This window comes from Kwoniella dendrophila, chromosome 4, assembly GCF_036810415.1.
Source record: "Kwoniella dendrophila CBS 6074 chromosome 4, complete sequence".
In the NCBI taxonomy this organism is placed as follows: Eukaryota; Fungi; Basidiomycota; class Tremellomycetes; order Tremellales; family Cryptococcaceae; genus Kwoniella; species Kwoniella dendrophila.
The window spans coordinates 1,137,137-1,156,776 of NC_089479.1; the positions used below are offsets into that span (position 1 = coordinate 1,137,137).

Here is a 19,640-nt window from a genome sequence, read left to right on the forward strand (position 1 = left end):
AGAAGAAAAGGAATTATAGAACTTACGTAGCATCAACTTGTTTAATTTGAGGTAAAGCTAAAATGATTTTCCTTCTATAACCAGTCATATCATTCAATTGACATGGATTACCTTCCAAATAAACAGTTTCTAAATTTTTCAGTGGTCTTAATTGTTTATCTAATGAATGTAAATTTGGTATTTTATTATAACTTGCCTATATATATTGCAATGTAATGTTATCATCTTTTTCTCCCTTTGAATATTAATCTTGTTGAACTATTTTCAGATCAGAAGGACATTAGACTTACCCAGAATTCTTCTAATTCACTTAAATGTGATACACCTTCAATTTCTTCAATCATGTTATTTCCAATATCAAGTGTTTTCAATTTAATCTATAGCCAAGAAACAGAAATGAAAGGGAAAAACATTTCAATATCACTTCACACAATTATCCCTTTTTGTTGGAATCTCTGACGGGATAACTTACGTTCTTTTCCAAACCTTCAATTTTGGTTAAACCATTATGCGATAAATACAATTCTTCAAGATTGACTAAAGCTTCTAGATTTTCCATTTTCGTTATTCTGTTTGATTGGATCGATAGAATCTTCAACGATGAGAAGGTTGAAAGGTTCTATATTGATCAAAAATCAGGTGTTTAGCTATATACCTATCTGATTGTTTTGATCAATAACCCCATTATTGAACATTATATACATCTTTCCCCAAACCCTATCCCAGCTTTACTATCTTTTGTATATAATCGGGATATCTATCTCAAAGCAAAACAAGTGAAGAGTGAACTTACCTCTAGAGCTCTAATTTTATTCTTACCTAACCATAATTCCTCTAATTTCACCAAATTGTCTAAATTCTCAATAGTTCTTAATCTGTTACCTCCAAGTTCTATTGATGTCATAGTATCCTTACACCAATCTAATTCACCTTCTTCGATGTGCGATATCTTATTCTGTACCAAATACAGAACATTGAGTTTATTCTGAGAAGGTAAATTTGGTGGATGTCGAAGGTTATTGAATGATAAATCTAGTGAACTATCAAGGAGAGCAAGCTGTTAATACATCTGAAAAGCAAGATGTCATATAGGTATTTTTGAATGAAGTGAATCCAGATAACAAAAGAATAATAACCTGAGTAAACTCACGTTAGATTTACACAACCTTTCAATTCTTCATCAGTCACTCTACTTCCTAATCTATTATCATATAAATCTAATTCTTCTAATTCACTTAAACCATTGAATACACCTTCAGGTAAAGGTGATGAAATTTCATTTTGTCTCAAACATAATCGTTTTAGATGTTTAGAGAATCTTGAAATATTAAGTGGTAGTAAAGACGTAGACTTTAATCTTAAATGCTGTAATTGGAGATCCTACATGATGTTATGCAATTAACCGTTAGCCAGTCCAGCGTATAGTGAATCCATTCCGAACTCACTTCGGTGTCTTCAGGATAATCTTTCAAAAAATCACCATCGTCTCCAATGTCTCTACCTGCTCCAGGCATTCTAGGTGGTTCTTCATCATCTTCAGGCTCAGAATCAGATGCTGGGAGCTGCACAGTTTCGATTGGACCTAATCTAGCTCTAGGTTTCTTGGGTGATGACGATGTCGTATTTTCCAAAGGTGAACCTTCGACTACCTTACCATCTACAGGTTGTTCAGGCTTCAAATTTGTAGAAGCAGTTGGAGCTGACATATTTCTAATGGTGTGAGTAAGTCGTGTGGGGCGAGAATCAACCACAAGGCAGTATAAGAAGAGAGAGATACAATATCGAGGAATGAGGAGGTAGAGTACTCGTAGATGATACAGATGATGGAATGCTTTGTTCGCTCATCTCCTAAACTTCTTCGGATTGCTTCCGACGGAAAAATATCAACCCTCAAGCTAAGGGATATACCTCAGACTAAACCGATAACTTTCGATGTAATCTTCATTCCACTTTCCATGCATGACTATAAACACAAATGAATTGAACACACACACATATATATATATATACATTACGAAGATCATACGGGCAATTAGATCCAAGGCAATCTCCTCCAGCTTGCCATTGGTTTTGTTCAACGGGTTGGTGAGAACCATTATCAACGCCTGTATGTGGTATGTATCTGATCAAGAGACCAGTCACATCAGACTTGAGAAGAAGGGTCATTCAGTTTCTTTTTAGAGAGGTTTTGAGTGTAATCCAAGTTTTCAACTGAGTCTACATCACCTTCTTTCAATTCATATAGATCTTGATTGCGGTTAATACCGGTACGTTGTGGTTCCATCTGGAAAGACTGCAATATCATTGACAGTCAGTCAGTCAGGGTGACGCTGATTATAGTTCTCTGTATTCATATAGGCTTACCTCAGTATGAGTTTCAACATCAATATGAACAGTAGCTTGCTGTAATCGACTTCCACCAAGCGCGTATGTGTTGGGTTTCTAGCGTGGAAATAATTGGTTTGTTGTTTAGCCCAGCGTGGTGGCTTTGCCAGGAAAAGTAGGTCGACTTACGGTATCAGCAGAATATTTTTGACCTGGGTGAGAGTCGGCATCTTGACGGAGTGAATAACGTGAGTTTAATGTAGCTAAATAACCAACTTCATATGCCTTTGGAATGGCGACACTAAAGTAGAAAGAATATCAATATTGATATTTTGTTAAAAAAGCATTTGAAGCCTGAAATAAAAAGTAGTACATTGTATGATACTTACTCGAAAAATATACCAAGAGTTGAAGTAGGTTTCAAAGACCAGGAAATAACAAAAGCTGTCATACTAGATATAGCAAGCAAAACGAAATGGTGGTTAGAGGATAATTATGGTCATGATCATAGGATGATCAAGTAGCTCACACAAGGGTTGGAGCTAATTGCGTTTCGATCGTGATTCTGAATACCAAAAAGAAAAAAAAACGTTGTTTAGCAATATCTAAACGAAGTAGAACAACATGAAAGGAAATTAAGACTTGATACTTACAAGAGAAGTTTCTTGACTAAAGCATCAGTATGTGACCATCCTGTTCTTGATCTCCATAAACCCCATGCCAAAGTTGCTGTCATCAAAACATCTGTACACAAAGTGACTACTTGCCATGCTCTGACAATATCGTTAACTTCCTATACATGTCAAATATCAAAACTGATTAGCCGTTATTTTTTTAGATGATTTTCCAGTCAATTCGGGGTAATCAATCAATCGACTTACACCAGCTTCAAAGATAGTTTGCAAAGGTGCTGCAACGATTGCGATAGCCATTGTCAAACCTGCTTCGGCGAGGCTAATGTTCTCATAACTCATCAGGAAGATGTACCAACATCAAAATAACACAGCACTGCTGTGATAATCATCGCGTTTGTAATGTAGATGATGACTTACATCATAAGACTGAATAATATCAACAGACACTTGTTGTCTTGATGTAATCTATAAGCTCTCAAAGCGTAGAAAAACTGGATTGGAATACTCTAATAATAAAAATTTCGACTCCGCTTTACTGAGCACTGGTTTATTATTGAAAATTCGGTATGTAAACTCACCATGATGACCCCAAGCACTGGCCATAGAAGTGCTATATCAACAAAGGTGAAAACGATAAATCTTCCGAAATCTAAAGGAGCAAGTGAAATAGGTAAGTTTTAGCATACATTTAGTTGGATTAAACTCAAGTTCAGTGCCAGAAACTAAGCTCACAATAGACAAAACTTCTCATGTTGTAGAATATGACAGTACCTGTCCATAACGTAGATGCTAAAGCCACCCAATGCTTTTTTACATAAATAGAATGAGCACGACGACAATCGCTCCAAACGCAAGGTATACTATACACTGTAATTTTCCTCGACTCACTGTAATATACTTTATCAATCTACCTTCAGTTGCGGAAGAGTATCTACACCAATCTATATATTGCTGTGTGACTACACCAAACAATATAGCGTCCCATAAACAGCTAAAAATTCGATCGATAATCACATTAGTGAATACAGTTCAATAGGCTATAGTATAAACATGAAATGAAATGAAAAGAAAGTAGTAGAATGGAGAATGAATAATGATGATTTCGTAGATTGATAGTATAACATACCCAACTAAGAATGGTCCTAAATTCATTCCTAGATCCGAGGAAAAAGCAGCATTTGCCATAATTTCAATCTGCTCTGGTGTCATCGCTGTAGCACCTACATCTGTGGACATCTTGTCGAATAGAATCACGTTCTGTCGCATGTGAGATCGGTTAAATAGGTTACAGTAAATGAACGAGATGACGAATATTTGGTAAATCCTGTTACAGTAGTAGGCTAATTGATTCTAACTTTTTCAAGATATCAGATATGTGTACAGCTCAAGTTACTGATATGAATATATATATCCAAGCGATACATCTCATACTTCACCGGTAAGAAAAGATTTTCTCTTCGATTTTACAATCGTGAGATGCGATTAGGTTACTGAACCATCAAACCATCGCAAATGCCACTTTGTTCCTTAGAATTTCATTAGTGGTTGTCAAGGTCAAAGAATTAGTCACTTTTTGAAACATATAATAATTTAAGTACCTTCAAGACGATCAATGCTTCATCACGTTTCCAAGGGAATCGATCCCGTGTCAAAGGGAAAAAACAGCTGAAATGATCCGAAAATTGTCAGTTGATGAGGTCCCTCGAACACATGATCAGAATACATAAAGTGTTATCCTGAAAAGGAGCGGACTATAAATTTTGCCTGAGAGCTATGAAACTGATGGGTAGGTCGATAAGCTTGAATCACCTCGGTCATCGACACGTTAATTCCGAGATAATGATGTCCAAGCGTAACATTAGCTCTGTATTGAGGTATCCAGGAGACAAATAACTTTCTTGCCAGACTACACCCTACAGTATGAAGAAACGATTGCATACTTCTTTACAGATGGACAATTGACCGTGGAAAGGAAAAAATGAAGTAACAGTCTATACCTTAATTGTAAAAATTATAAAGGTCAACGATACAAGATTGAGAAGAAAGATCCACCATTCACACTATATTTAGACCGTTATTGACTAAAGTCGACTGAGATTGAGATTCATTAGGTGTAAATTCTAAATGCTCTACCCATTGAGTTGGACTTGATATTTCCGCTTCTTCATATATTACAGGTTTACGATTTATTCCTGGAGGTGTGTTTTGTAATTGGTATGACTAACAATCTGAATAAGCTATGTTTTACAACTGCATGCTTTACATATGGGTTTGATCCGAATGGGAAAGTTGATCAACTCACTTCAGTATAAGTTTCGGTTTCGATCTTCACAGTCGCTTGATGTAATTGACCGAAACCTGCGTTATATGAGTTCTGTTTCTAGAAATGACTTAATATATTCAGTACAGCCCCAAGCGTCAAAGCTAATCAAGAGAGAGAATTGTAAATTTACCATTAAAGCCGGAGGGGTCATCTGTTGAGCAGAGATTACCGATTGACTGGCTCTTCTCAAACTGACCCTCGAATTCAATGTTGCAAGGTAACCAACAACGTAAAATTTTGGAATGAGTTGTCTGTGGCGATATGATTATTGTATTGTCAGATACTGCTTGTCTCACCTGTTATAATGAATAAAATTCGCAAAGGATCTTAACTTACTCGAAAAAGATTCCCAAAGTGGTTGGAGGCGAAATGGCAAATTCTATTACAAAGCCCAACATCCTATCACAAAACAATGTTGATTAGAATCCTTCCTGGAACATACAGTAAATTAGCGTGACAGTAAATGTACTTACAGTATGGTCGGACCTAGTTGAGTTTCCAATGTAATGCTATTTCGAATGAAGATGGAAGTCAAAAACTCGTATAAGGCACAAGAGATATTTCATCAAACTTACAGCATCAATTTGTTGACTAACGCATTGGTATCTGACCATCCAGTTTTCGATTTATATAAACCCCAACCGATACTGGTTGTGATGATCAGGTCAATGGCTAATGTGAGACATTGCCAAGATTGAACAGGTTGTACAATCAACTACACATTCAGATTTAAAAATCATTAGTCTCTATAGGATACTTCCGTCCTTGCTAACTCACTTCTGCTTGTAATTCTGAGCTTATCCATTGACAGATGACTAATATCCAAATGGTCATCCCGAAAGATGCGCAACTGCGATTCACAGAGGTATAGACTCTAGTTATCTCTGACTGTTCAAGTGTGTGACACTTTTACATGTTGGACTAGTTTACTTACATCAAAGTACCAAGTAACCCAACCAAATACCAATTTCTTCCGTTTAATCGAAAAGATCTTTCGGTGTAAAATATCTGAACTGGAGCTGAAGTTATCCATCCTAGTATAGGTACTACTTGAGGAAAATTGACCTCTAAGAATGCTCTATATTTTCCAAAATCTATCGAAGTTTAATATCGAAATTTAGCTGTGAGGGATCGGTGTATGGGCATCGCCAAACGAATCACTCACTATAGACAAAATTGTGCATACCATAGCTTATTTCGAATATCGTATATGCGATAGAAGCTATAATTAAATAATGCTACACATTGGCTTCATATTAGCAATTAGAAAAAGTAAGTGGTTGTGAACACGCTACGTACTGTTAAATAGGCATAGCTTTTCCTCTCCGAGCTATTTGAGAATGTCCACCAAGTGATATACTGCTGGCTTACAATCCCGAATAGTATGCCATCGATTATAACTCTAAGTTCAAGTGAACCAAATCAGCAGCAATACGCAAAGATGGTGAATACCGTCCTTTCGTTAAAAAGTTCAATACTCACGCTAACAAGAAAGGCCCGATATGCCATCCTAAATCACCACCAAAAGCCATTTTAGCTATAGCTTCCACTTGTTCTTCCGGCATACCCGTTATATCGATACTAGGCATTTTGACTTTTGGGTTATTTTGGATGAAAAATCAGTCGAAAGTTGTAAGCGGAAATACACATGAGGAAGAAGTGAAAGTCGATATCATGATAGATATATGACTATATGATCATGTAGGATATGTATGCAGGTGTTGGACAAAGAATCATATCACCTGAAGAATATATCTGAATAGAAATTAGGTGGAGATCGATTAATGCGATTAAAATTGTATAAAACAGTTTCTTGTCCCTGATTAACTTTTTTTACCTTTTATGCAGTCGCCATTGTTAGGAAGATCCACTTCATTCATGGGTATCAAGATCTGATGAAGTTCATCTACCGTCTGTATGGATTTGCCAACGAGCAGTAGATGATTTGGAATAACCATAAAAGACTGAGTTAATCGGGTTTCAAGTTATACTTAAGCTTGGCGAGTGATTGGACCCGATGCCTTGAAATACAGTGTTTAACTTGGCTTTTTTACTGACATTGTATGAATCGTTAATTGTTCAGGCTCAAAACATTTAGAGGTCCGTAACTTGACGATGATGTTTAATCTATTCGTTTCTAAGCCATATCAAATTAGACATATTCAATGATTTGGCTAATACATTCTCAAAGGCTTCGTGATGTAGAAAAACATCATTTGAATGGTAGGCTTGAATATAACTTAATGAAACCGGAATTAGCGAGATTTCCAGGAACGGTCAATAAGTGTCCTCCATCCTAGAGACGGTTATCGCATCTTGACCTCACGGCCAATCTTGCTCTTCAATGGTGAATCATTCAGGGAAGACTTTTAGCGTACGCCACTTGAATAATTATATAAAAATACGAGTAGATATGTATAAGGTGTAATTATGGGATAGCTATCACAGAATTTGTATTGAAAAGATTGATTCGAATCAGACATTTTAGCTTTGTATGGTTAGATAACAATCACCAATTTTGTTACAGAGTAGATACCCTATTAAATACATTTAATCGATCAATCGAATCAACTCCTTAGTTTAGTTTACTCTTTCCCTCCTCCCAACCTCAAAGGTATCCACACATCCCTTGATCCTGGTTTTTTCCATCCATACACAATTAATTTCCTTCATTCCCCCATATTTACGTTCTTTCCACTCTTGTTTCACATATTATTACCAAGAGTGAATGAGGATAACCATGATTGCTTTTCTCATATCAGCTTATGCGATATTTGATCGTGCTGTATATCAATTCGGATCTTTACCAAAATGACATTGAAGTGATAGACTACATGTAACAAGGACAGTTAAAGCCTAAATTCAGCAGTTGACGGTTTGGGTATTCAAAGTAACACCTATGAGCCCAAATGTATACCGGCTGTGATCCAATGAATGCTCAAATCATGTGGTCCTGTTTTCCATGAAAGAATGCATCGCTACTTTATCAAAATCAATGTGAGAAAGTTTACTTTGACTACCCCTCAAATGCGTTATCGGATTAACGCGGATCGAAAAAGTTACGTAAGACCGCTAGCAACGTGAATGAAACGCTAGTAAACTTACGGTTCCAATCATATTTTGATTTAAATCTAGGTTTTTTATATACCTTATCATTTCGTACTACGTCTACTGCAACAAGTCTACATTAACCGTCTGTGCCTGATCTTATCTGTTACGGAAGCTAAGGAGGAACTTCAGAATTTCAATACGATTTGTTGAGCTGACCACACTAGATTGAAGCCGAGCTTCTCTGTGCGGGAGATCCTTCACTAGTATATATAGTTCATCCGTGTTCTCCGCTCATGTAGGAGAATTCCTTATCTTATCCTCTAGCGACGTACATGCTATTATCACGGAGGAGCGTTTGATTTTTTGGGAATTACTGATATGACTGCTTATCTTCAACCAATGTCATTTCTTTATTCGAAATCTGCTACTTTTCCTTATCGTCCTTAGGTTGTTTTCTATACACCTTTTTCGTCATCTTTCTTATCCGAGTAAATCTGGGTGAAATAGACTGTATGATTTCATTGCATGAAACGGACACATATATATACGGTCACATACGCTAGCCTTTTTATCGTTTTGTCTCCACTCATTGAGTCTCATCTTTCTTGACAACCTTTTCACAATAGCGAGACAGGTTTTGAAACACAAAACAACTCGATCCACTTATTCTTTATCATAACTACCTGATATACTGCTTAGTAGTTGCATCGATTTTTTACATATCAATCAAGATGAGAGCTCGACAGATACTGAAAAAACTCGAAAGTAATCACGTGGAAGGATTATCGCAGAAGGAGATTTTCTTAGCTACCGAAGATTTGTTACCTGTAACGGACGAAAAGAAAACTTGGACCGCATGGAATTTTGTAAGTATCGTTTTAACTTGATTCGAGTTATTACTGGGCATCGCTCAGCCATGTTGGTCAATTACGCCGACGCTGATGGTATGTAACATCTCAATAGGTTGGGTTCTGGATTGCCGATTCTTTCAACTTGAACACCTTTACCATTGCAGCTTCTATGATTAGTGCCGGTCTAAACTGGTGGCAGGGTTAGTCCCCGCTCATGTTCAGCTTTTTCTGATGATATTAGAGTTTTGCTGACAATATAACATTGTAACCATCAGCATTCTTATGTGTGATAATCGGTTATACGCTCGTTGGTCCACTGCTTGTACTCAATGCTCGGCCTGTAAGTTCATTCCATTACCCACGAATCGTAAGTCGAGTTAAGGAACGTCATGACTGATATTTGGGTAATTGCAGGGGGCTGTACATGGTATCGTTTTCCCTGCAGTATGCCGAACAACATTTGGTATATTCGGTTCGTTATGGCCCGTATTTAATCGTGCATGTATGGCATGTATCTGGTGGGGTGTTCAAGCTTGGTTAGGTGGTGAATGTGTTTATGTTCTCTTAAGGGCCATATTCCCAAGTTTTGCTAGAATCAAAAACACCATGCCTGCTAGTTCAGAAACTACCACTGGTGGGTGATTTATTCGATTTCTGTAAAGCCAACACATGCCCATTTCCACCTGTCCCGGCCTTGACTTTATGTCCCAGTCGTGTCTCAGTATACCAGGCTAATCGGGTTACATCCATTCATAGCCGTCGTTATTGGATTCGTGATCTACTGGTTACTTTCCCTCCCAACGATCTGGGTACCAATCCATAAACTCCGTTGGTTGTTCACGATCAAAGCTATCATTGGACCTATTGTTGGATTCACCTTGTTTGGTTGGTCTCTTCATCGAGCTGGTGGTGTGGGTCCAGTATTCAGTCAACCTGCTACGTTATCAGGATCAAAATTAGGTTGGCAAATGCTCATTAGTATTTCTAGTTGTTTCAACAATATGTTTACTTTGGTAGGTTTCAATCCAAAGGTTTCGGTCTTATAAGTGGAGCAAAAAAGATTAATGACGATATTGACAGGTAACAAATGCACCGGATTTCGCTTCAAGAGCCAAAACGCCTTCTGCAGCAGTATGGCCACAAATTATCGCTCTGCCACTGGGATTTACAATCACTTCCTTTTTGGGTATCGTAATTTGTTCAGCAAGTCAAGTCCAGTTTGGCGCACCAATTTGGGATGTTGTTAAAATTATGGATTCAATGCTTGATGGAGCAAGTTCAAGTACAAGAGCCGGATTGGTCTTCATTGCTGCCGGTTTCATCTACGTTCAGTGAGTTTACCTGCAGTTGATAAATTACACGAAGTGGCGAATCTGACAGTTTGGTACTTACTCTTACAGACTCCTCCTTAATGTGGCGGCAAACTCAATCTCAGCAGGATGTGATCTGACTGCTCTTTTCCCTCGTTATCTATCTATCAGAAGAGGTGGTTATGTTGCTGCTTTAGTTGGGATCTGCATGTGAGCTACAATTTCAGGTCCGACTTTCTGATTATAAGAGACTAATTGCGATTCTCTCTCTTTTCATTCTGTAAAACAGGAATCCATGGTTGCTTTACAAGTCCACCGCTACATTCGGCAGTTACCTTGGAGCATATGGTGTTCTCCTGTCCTGCATAGCCGGGCCTATGATCGTCCAGTACTGGATAACCTCAAAAGGGCATATGAGGATCAATGATTTATACACAGCCAACAAAGAAGGTTGGTATTATTATACTGCTGGTATAAACTGGAGAGCTTATGCCGCTTATTTCGCGTACGTCGTTTCTAAATCTATGCTGGTTTTCATTTGGTATTCATTCAACTCGCGCGAGCATTTAACTCGACCATTTGCTCGAGTACGGAGATCACCGCTGATAACAATCTCGATATAGTGGATTTGCTGTAAATGCTCCTGGTTTTATCAATACCCTTAAGCCTACAATCGAAATTTCCGAAGGTGCGAAGAGAATTTACTATCTTGTAGGTATTTTATTTTTGTGCTTGTTGGTTGATTGATTTATAACGAAGGCTGACATGATGTATTGTTCTTCATAGTCCTGGCTTACAGGTACAGGTATTTCAGGATTAGTTTATTATATACTCTGTTTGATATCACCACCACCATCGATGAATAAACATTTCAAGGAAATTGACGAATCTTATGGTGAACCTAGAATTGATCAAATCAAACGGAATTTGACTCAAAATGATGAACATGTTTTCGCTTCCACTTCTCCAGAAGTAGAATATGGATCATCAAAAGAAGGACAAGAAGATAGAGAACAAGATTCGAAATATATCGATACCAAAGAAAGAGAAAGAGTTACCGTCTTAGAAGCTTAATCGGATCACTCGTGAACGAGATTCACCGTTTTTTGGACCATGACCTGTTTCGCCTGCCTTTATACCTTTGAAGTATAATTAGTTATATAAATATTGTAGTGCTGTTCCTGCATACGTCAATTGCAAAAAATGTCAATGAATTTCTCTTCTTTTCCTTATACCGTGTATTTTTTTACCTCCTTCCTATACATCCTCTTCTCTCGGCAAAATGAGTAATCAAGTTCCTATTCGAGTGATAGATATTACAACCAGCTTGCCACTCATTGAGATCAACAGAATTGTTGTGCGGAGATTGTCACCTTGCGTATCTCGATAGGAACAGGATAATAGCAAAATGTGATGTGGGTTGCAGCCTTAGCTTAAACAGCACCCGGATGAATCTCGGAACTCTCGTACTCGATATCATATGGTATGTCACCGCATGTCAATACGCTGCGGAAAGATACAAATGCACTGGAAAGCTCCACGCTTTATTAGATTTTCGGATGCACAGCTAGACATCTTATGTCCTATAACATCGCCTTGAAGTGAAGCAATACATCATAGGTTTGTTCCTTGTAACTTGATAATCGCTTCAATCAGAAAATTATTAACGACTATAGTCATCGGTTAACACCGATATTAGTCCTCTTGCGATTCTATCTCTTGGCTTTTTTGGCTTCCGAGGAATCTCCCTTCTATGATGATGAACATGACGTTTTTGTAAATATCAATTATTCAGGAAATCGAATCACACTACTCTATTTTAAAGAGCCTTTTTTAATCTAATTCTTTCCTGTTGTATTCTTCTTTCTCGCTAAACAACGAGTAAAAATTCAACTCCACATGTTCTGATCATCAAAAGCTTAGCTTGTCGTAGCCAAGAGGAAGAGAAACATTAAGGAAACAAGGTTATAAAGCTAATCTATCAAATATGATTCGTGCCGCCGGTGCATCACTCAGCATTAAGAAACATTAAATTTTACGCGCCACTGGAAAATAATGATGTCAAAGGTACCGTTTAGAGCAAGATATTTAGGGAAAAACAGCCGTCTCGACTTTCTCCTTCCTCTCTTAGTTCGAGGAACGTATTTTCTTAGGAATCGTTTCATCAATCACTTCTTTTCATGTTGCATGCCATTTCCAAAATAAACCATGTCATGATATAAGTTATCCCTAACTCCGCTCAAAACGCTCGCCGTTTATAGGAAAAGCGATAGAATAGAGATCTCTTGATCATTCTACGTTGGTTCTTTCAACTTTTTTACTGTTATTTTGCGCTTTTTACCCTTTGTTTCAGGTCCGAAAGAATCAAGTCTTAGTGGCAAAACATGAGAATTGACGTCATAACGTCATCTTATAACGTCACTCACATCACATTTCAACAACAACAATAACTGACAATTTTTTTTTTCTTTTTTTCTAATCGTCGGAGTTGTATTGACTCCAATGAATTCCAACATATATAAATAACCATAACTTGCCACCTTGTTTAACGACTTTCTCTTCTTTATCAACAAGAACAAACAGCAACTAATATCACAACAATGGGTAACATTATTTCAGCCATAGCTAACGGTTTATCAGCGTAAGTACTTTTTCCCTTTGATAGTTGTCTTCTTTCATGATTAGCTCTTTTCTTGACATTCTGCTAATCTCCTTTTTCCCCTTCTATCACAGCGTCGTAAGCGCAATCGCTTCAGTATTCATCGCTATCTTCAGAGGTATCGGTGCTGTATTAATCGCCATCTGGAACTTCATAACATGTGGTATGTGCTCAGGTGGACGAAGAGGAGGTAGAGGTACGGTGTAGTGGGTGATGGAATTTAGGTGAGTAAAACTTTCATCCTTTCACAATTTCGAAGTTCCTCTCCCTATCATAATGTACAGCAATATTGCTGCTAACTTTTATTCAACATTGATAGATGATCACAACGTCTCCCATCACCCAACAACATACCATATTTTTCTATTCATACCAAACTTTATCAATACAATACAACTTATAATTTATTAATATCATGGTTTAGACCGTCAAGTCTCGAAAAAGTCTCAATTTAGGTTCTATAGATCTCAAATTTAACTTATGTAGCCATAGATATACACGACATGCAACGACCAATACTACTATTACTGGGGAACCTGCTTTTGCATTAACATAAACATAAAGTGCATGATGACTTATACTTATTGTTATACTAAGCTTGCGATCCTATTCTATGGATCACTGAATGCCTACACAATGTTTATTCACCGTTTGAGCGTCAGTCTCTATCAATACATTGTCCACCGAACTAAAAGTCGTACGAGATTGAGATCAGTATGGTCTTCAAGTCCACTTTTTGGTCACTCGAGATATGCAGAGGATATCGCTGCTGGTCTCACCTGTGGTAGGTGGGCGTCTATATCATATCTTTTACCAATCTTCATTTCCAGCATCTTAGGTGTGGTATCATCATATACTCTTTGTCCATTGTACTGATACTGATATGAACCTAAATCATGGTTAACTCCAAAACTGGCATGGCGAATTTGGAGAAATCTGTGAAGAACGCTTACCCTGATCTACACGAAGTTTACCTTCAAATGCCTTGAAAACCTTTTCAAAGGGAGTCGTTTGTTTCACTTTGAAAGGCACTTCTGGCTCATGATTGGTAGGCTGGAGTGAAGATTCATCTGTCAGGTTTGCCAGATAGATGTAGTGCATTGGTGACTTACCTTCATCATTATCACGATCTGCGTACATGCAATCACGGGTTAGTTATCGTGCTTAAGAGGACGCAAGTATGAAAAAACTCACCTTGCCTTCTTCTTTCAAGCCTTCAACTTCAGGTTCTGAATCGCTATCTGCTCCGGACATTTGACTTGATTTGGTAATGGCCTGACTTGTAAAGCGGAATCACTTGTATTTGCTGATTTAGTTATAGCGAGATTAGACTGATTTAGACTGATAAATCATGGAGTCTATCAATACAGAACGGGAAAAGGAATCTAAAAGAAGGTCAAGGAAGAAGGACATCAACAGATGATCAAGTCATGTTCCGAACATTCACTTAGCGGTAGGTCTGTGCATGGCGGCAGTATATAACAAGTTGAGTTAACCCTGAAATTTAGAATACACCCAAAGCGCATTGAAGATGAATTTCAATTGATTAGATGGTATCAAGAAAGGCTATAACATTGCATAGACGCGAAAGTGTGTTGAATCCGTTCGAACCTCGAACCTATTCTCATGAAATAGTGTATTAGAAGAGATCATGAACGCAGCGTTGGTCCACGAAGAGGATCATCCTATCGCAGGTTCAATCACGCGTCATTCAGTTAAAGATCCCTCAAAGTTGATCATGGATATATCACTCACCTTGCAAGAGATTCATATGCTTGCCCACATCTTCCGCTGTGTCTGTAATAGGTTTCGCCGTTTTGCCGGACCATGGTTCTTCTGTCTCATTCGAATGACGTTTGCTGTTCAACTCTATTATTGCTCGTTGTATCTAGTGGCTGGAGTGGTTGTGAAAGTATCTACTATCATAATGGTCGTACAAGTACTGGGTGTTGTAATGACTGCTTCGAAAATGGTAGGCGACGGGGTTGGAAGGAGGGATTGATAAGATCGACGGGTCAGCTAAACCTGACATCGCTCAAATCCTTCAAAGACTAATGGTAACAATGTATTTGTTGCTGGAATGAAGAGGACTAAGAATGAACGGTGACATGCTATTAGACAATTACAACATTAACATGAGTCAGCATATGAAGATATACATCAGGACACTTCGAGGCTCCTTGAACTATTACGGCAGATCAATTCAGTTAACCTCCTGCTCAGCTACTGCACTTAGTTAAGGGAAATCGGTGATGAAGTAGTTGAGATTCTCATATGTGTTAAATATATACAGTGTGCAGATAGACTGCGCTGTGAATGCGAAATACTGATTATTGAATGCATGATATGTACAAAAGCTATTCAATCAGATGTAAAGCATAAGCAGTAACCCTCCGTGACCTTATGGTAAGGCATTGATACATACACTACTATCGTTTGATCAATTCTGGTATTATCACTGGATCTTGAGCTACAGCTGCTATTCCTGATGACAATATTCCTACATATGGCATAAGTGAATAATGGAGAGTCATATTGGCATATTCAACATCCCTTTTAAAGATGCGATTATCAGTATAACATATCTTCGACCAATGCTATCTAAGCGATTGCAGACGAAAACACTCACTTGAAAGTACCTGAAGGGTTTCTCCATTGATATTTATTTTTAACTTCTTCTACTCTGACATTACCTCTACCTTTTCTACCAACTTTAGATTTAGGTAATTTATTTCCTACAGCTCTAATATCTCTAATTTCTGCTCTTTGTATAATTCTGTCCCAAATGACAACGTCATGTATATTCCCTGTTGTTTGTTCTTCATATGATGCAGTTAAGTAAATGAGTAATTGTTTTGTGTTGTACGAGTTTAATAAAGGATTTAAATCTGTTCGTACATCAAATTTCAATGATGCTAATTCTTCTTGTCTTGCTCCCCATCTACGTAATCTACCTTTTTGACTGTATATTCGTGAAAACTCATTAGCTTGAAATCCAGAGATACATATTGGTTAAGCTTACATTATTAAATCTTTAACTTCTACTTTACCTACGTCAACCGAAGGTATTCTAAGGTAAGAAGCTATCGATATCAAACCCAATAATATCATAACATAGGTTGTAGCGAGTGACGTTATATGGTTGAGTCGCTGTAAAGTCGAATACATCTTGCCAGAATCTTCTAGCTGCAACTGTGCACTCCGAGGTATATCTTGACGTGATAAGTAAAGCTTGTGTGTAAACTTGATTAAGTACAGGATGGATGTCCCTTTCATCATTGTACATGATATGTTGCTGGCAATTGCTCAAGCTCACGAGCAGCTTCATTCGCATCAAGTCTCCGTCGGAAGCAGTGCAAGGTGTTACTCTTAAAGGGATAAAGTGAATTAAATACGCGTCTGGAATATTCCTTTGTAAATAGCTATTATAGCTTCTTAAACACGTCTCAGTGCCACGTTGACAGAGTGATCACCTAAAGTTCCAGCTCATTACCTTTCTACGTGTCATCCTCACCCCCGCTTCATGATTCTACAACCATCTTTTACTTCTTTCTAAAATATACATCTTTTTGGCCTTTTGTTTTCCTTTCTTTTTCTTCTTTCTCCAACTAACGCCACTTTTTTGAAAAGAAGTAGAAGAAGTAAAGGAATTTGGGTTCTTCAAGATGGCATACCCAAAACGAACAATTCGTCCTTCAAAACGATCAACGTCTACATCATTAATGTCAAAAATCACTTTATTCGCTTTTGTCCTTATTGCCGTCATCTGTTTCTTACCTGTAGGTAATCAAGTTAGAGCTGAAGAAAAAGAAATAGATGTTGGAACTGTTATTGGTATTGATTTAGGTACAACTTATTCATGTGTCGCGTGAGTGTTTATCACTCTGTTCTTTACCCAAATCTCATTATTCCATATCCAAATTTTGATTACTTCTCCAATGCTACAATTTCCTAAGAATCCTGCATATACCCCGTCTTTTTTCTCAGGTGTAGTCGACTCCTGCTGATCTTGAAATAGAGCTGACAAATCTTTCTTTTTGATTTATCTAGTGTTTCCAAAGGTGGTAAAGTAGAAATTATCGCAAACGATCAAGGTAACCGAATTACACCATCATGGGTAGCATTCACAGAAGAAGAAAGATTAATCGGTGACGCCGCTAAGAATCAAGCATCAAACAACCCTGAAAACACTGTATTCGATGCCAAACGATTGATTGGTAGAGCAGCCGATGATTCAGATGTTAAGAAAGACATGAAACACTGGCCATTCAAGATTGTTAACAAAGGTGGTAAACCAATGATCGCAGTCAACCACAAAGGTGATCTCAAAGAATTTGTAAGTGTTCTTAGCAAAGGACTATGAGACGTACATGTAACTGATATACCTCCTCTTTTGTAGACTCCAGAAGAAGTCTCCGCCATGGTTTTAACCAAGATGAAGGAGACTGCTGAAGCTTACCTTGGTCATAAAGTCACCCACGCCGTTGTCACTGTTCCCGCTTGTAAGCTCATTCTTCGTTTGATGATCCCTCTTTGAGGGACTTTCAGCTGACTGCTTATCCAGACTTCAACGATGCTCAACGATCCGCTACTAAAGACGCTGGTACTATTGCCGGTCTTACAGTCCTCCGAATTGTCAACGAGCCCACCGCCGCTGCTATCGGTAAGTTCAGCTAGCATACCACAGACCAGAGAACGCAAGCTGACATCTATCCATAGCCTACGGTCTTGACCGAACTGGTAAAGCTGAATCTCAAATCATTGTTTACGATCTTGGAGGTGGTACATTCGATGTTTCTCTCCTTTCTATCGAAGATGGTGTATTTGAAGTTTTAGCTACTGCTGGTGATACCCACTTAGGTGGTGAGGATTTCGATAACCGAGTCATTGATTACCTTGTCAAACAATACAAGAGAAAGACCGACGTCGATGTATCCAAAAACAAGAGATCGATGGGTAAACTTAAGAGAGAAGTCGAAAAGGCCAAGAGAACCTTATCATCTCAAATGAGTACCAAGATTGAAATTGAAGCTTTCGAAGGTGGTAATGATTTCGCCGAAGTGAGTTGGAACATCCTATTTGGATAGTGACTACCTTACTGACTTGGTTTTCAGACCCTCACCCGAGCTAAATTTGAAGAACTCAACATGGATCTTTTCCGAAAAACTATGAAACCCGTTGAACAAGTTCTCAAGGACGCTGGTGTCAAGAAAGACGAAATCGACGATGTAAGTGATAGCATAGGTTCTGTGAAGCACACATTAGCTAATATTCCCTCACAGATCGTACTTGTTGGTGGTTCTACTAGAATTCCTAAAGTTCAACAACTCCTCAAAGAATACTTCAACGGTAAAGAACCATCTAAAGGTATCAACCCTGATGAAGCTGTTGCCTATGGTGCCGCTGTTCAAGGTGGTATCCTTTCTGGTGAAGAAGGCAGTAGTGGTGTTCTTTTGATCGATGTTTGTCCTTTAACTCTTGGTAAGCTGTCTCCTTTGACTCCTCTTGGGACGAAGCTGACTGTTTGACTTAGGTATTGAAACCACTGGTGGTGTCATGACCAAACTCATTGGCCGAAACTCTGTTGTCCCAACCAAGAAATCACAAATCTTCTCAACTGCCGTTGACAACCAACCAACCGTTAGAATTCAAGTTTATGAAGGTGAACGATCAATGACCAAAGACAACAACGTTCTCGGTGAATTTGATCTTAACGATATCCCACCTGCTCCTCGAGGTGTTCCACAAATTGAGGTAACCTTTGAAATCGATGCCAACGGTATCCTCAAGGTTTCTGCCGCCGACAAAGGAACTGGTAAATCCAAATCTATCACCATTACCAACGATCAACGAAGATTATCACCTGAAGAAATCGAACGAATGGTTCAAGAAGCTGAAGAATTTGCTGATGAAGATGCCGCTGTCAAGAAGAAGATTGAATCTCAAAACGCTCTTCAAAACTTTGTTTACTCTATGAAAGCTCAAGTTGCCGACAAAGAAGGTCTCGGTGGTAAATTATCTGATGAAGATAAAGAAACTATCAACGCTGCTCTCAAAGAAAAGACTGAATGGCTCGAAGAGAACCCAACAGCTGAAGCTGAAGATTACGATGAACAATTATCTGAACTCCAAGCTGCCGTTGCTGTAAGTCTTACCTGATTTCTGCGCACTTCCAAACAAGTACTGATATTTCGCTTAATTCTCCGTAGCCTATTACCGCTAAACTTTATGGCGGTGCCGGTGGATCATCATATGATGACGATCAACAACCTTTCAGTCACGATGAACTTTAAACAATTTATAACGATTGGTAGAGATAAATTGAAGATCTAGATAGATGAAATATGTTTGAGGATGACGGATTTTGACGAGAATGATTGATCAATTTTTTTCATGATATCTGCATTTTATGACATTCTATACTTAAATAAAGTAGATGAGAAGTGAAAGAGGAGCGGTAGTTCAAGTAGACGGATCGAATGCATA

General features: G+C 38.2%; 7 protein-coding genes across 7 annotated transcripts; 2 read left to right on the forward strand and 5 right to left on the reverse strand.

The window, feature by feature from the left end:
• Positions 1 to 22: 22 nt before the first annotated feature.
• On the reverse strand, positions 23 to 1,706 carry L201_003541 (uncharacterized protein; the record flags this gene model as incomplete). The annotated part of the gene is made up of 6 exons (XM_066219294.1): positions 23 to 196; positions 291 to 377; positions 473 to 619; positions 794 to 1,040; positions 1,151 to 1,380; positions 1,446 to 1,706. 6 exons carry the CDS (start codon positions 1,704 to 1,706, stop codon positions 23 to 25), a joined length of 1,146 nt encoding a protein of 381 aa, XP_066075391.1.
• Positions 1,707 to 2,143: 437 nt separating this feature from the next.
• L201_003542 (uncharacterized protein) lies at positions 2,144 to 4,196 on the reverse strand (the record flags this gene model as incomplete). Its single annotated transcript, XM_066219295.1, has 12 exons — positions 2,144 to 2,293; positions 2,365 to 2,442; positions 2,515 to 2,626; positions 2,715 to 2,777; positions 2,855 to 2,890; positions 2,979 to 3,118; positions 3,207 to 3,279; positions 3,378 to 3,466; positions 3,539 to 3,609; positions 3,693 to 3,765; positions 3,849 to 3,951; positions 4,087 to 4,196. 12 exons carry the CDS (start codon positions 4,194 to 4,196, stop codon positions 2,144 to 2,146), a joined length of 1,098 nt encoding a protein of 365 aa, XP_066075392.1.
• Positions 4,197 to 5,015: 819 nt separating this feature from the next.
• On the reverse strand, positions 5,016 to 6,872 carry L201_003543 (uncharacterized protein; the record flags this gene model as incomplete). Its single annotated transcript, XM_066219296.1, has 11 exons — positions 5,016 to 5,180; positions 5,263 to 5,340; positions 5,414 to 5,534; positions 5,620 to 5,682; positions 5,757 to 5,792; positions 5,859 to 5,998; positions 6,061 to 6,133; positions 6,218 to 6,377; positions 6,449 to 6,521; positions 6,583 to 6,685; positions 6,766 to 6,872. 11 exons carry the CDS (start codon positions 6,870 to 6,872, stop codon positions 5,016 to 5,018), a joined length of 1,119 nt encoding a protein of 372 aa, XP_066075393.1.
• Positions 6,873 to 9,065: 2,193 nt separating this feature from the next.
• L201_003544 (uncharacterized protein) lies at positions 9,066 to 11,569 on the forward strand (the record flags this gene model as incomplete). The annotated part of the gene is made up of 10 exons (XM_066219297.1): positions 9,066 to 9,200; positions 9,298 to 9,385; positions 9,461 to 9,525; positions 9,600 to 9,819; positions 9,942 to 10,198; positions 10,266 to 10,516; positions 10,586 to 10,705; positions 10,785 to 11,000; positions 11,119 to 11,206; positions 11,282 to 11,569. The coding sequence occupies 10 exons, from the start codon at positions 9,066 to 9,068 to the stop codon at positions 11,567 to 11,569; spliced, it is 1,728 nt and encodes a 575-aa protein (XP_066075394.1).
• Positions 11,570 to 13,812: 2,243 nt separating this feature from the next.
• L201_003545 (uncharacterized protein) lies at positions 13,813 to 14,408 on the reverse strand (the record flags this gene model as incomplete). The annotated part of the gene is made up of 5 exons (XM_066219298.1): positions 13,813 to 13,842; positions 13,934 to 14,043; positions 14,108 to 14,207; positions 14,267 to 14,284; positions 14,349 to 14,408. The coding sequence occupies 5 exons, from the start codon at positions 14,406 to 14,408 to the stop codon at positions 13,813 to 13,815; spliced, it is 318 nt and encodes a 105-aa protein (XP_066075395.1).
• Positions 14,409 to 15,583: 1,175 nt separating this feature from the next.
• On the reverse strand, positions 15,584 to 16,322 carry L201_003546 (uncharacterized protein; the record flags this gene model as incomplete). Its single annotated transcript, XM_066219299.1, has 3 exons — positions 15,584 to 15,707; positions 15,784 to 16,116; positions 16,177 to 16,322. 3 exons carry the CDS (start codon positions 16,320 to 16,322, stop codon positions 15,584 to 15,586), a joined length of 603 nt encoding a protein of 200 aa, XP_066075396.1.
• Positions 16,323 to 16,819: 497 nt separating this feature from the next.
• Positions 16,820 to 19,447, forward strand: L201_003547 (chaperone DnaK; the record flags this gene model as incomplete). The annotated part of the gene is made up of 9 exons (XM_066219300.1): positions 16,820 to 17,022; positions 17,205 to 17,490; positions 17,554 to 17,656; positions 17,719 to 17,817; positions 17,874 to 18,214; positions 18,269 to 18,382; positions 18,437 to 18,635; positions 18,688 to 19,298; positions 19,364 to 19,447. The coding sequence occupies 9 exons, from the start codon at positions 16,820 to 16,822 to the stop codon at positions 19,445 to 19,447; spliced, it is 2,040 nt and encodes a 679-aa protein (XP_066075397.1).
• Between the last annotated feature and the right edge of the window lie 193 nt (positions 19,448 to 19,640).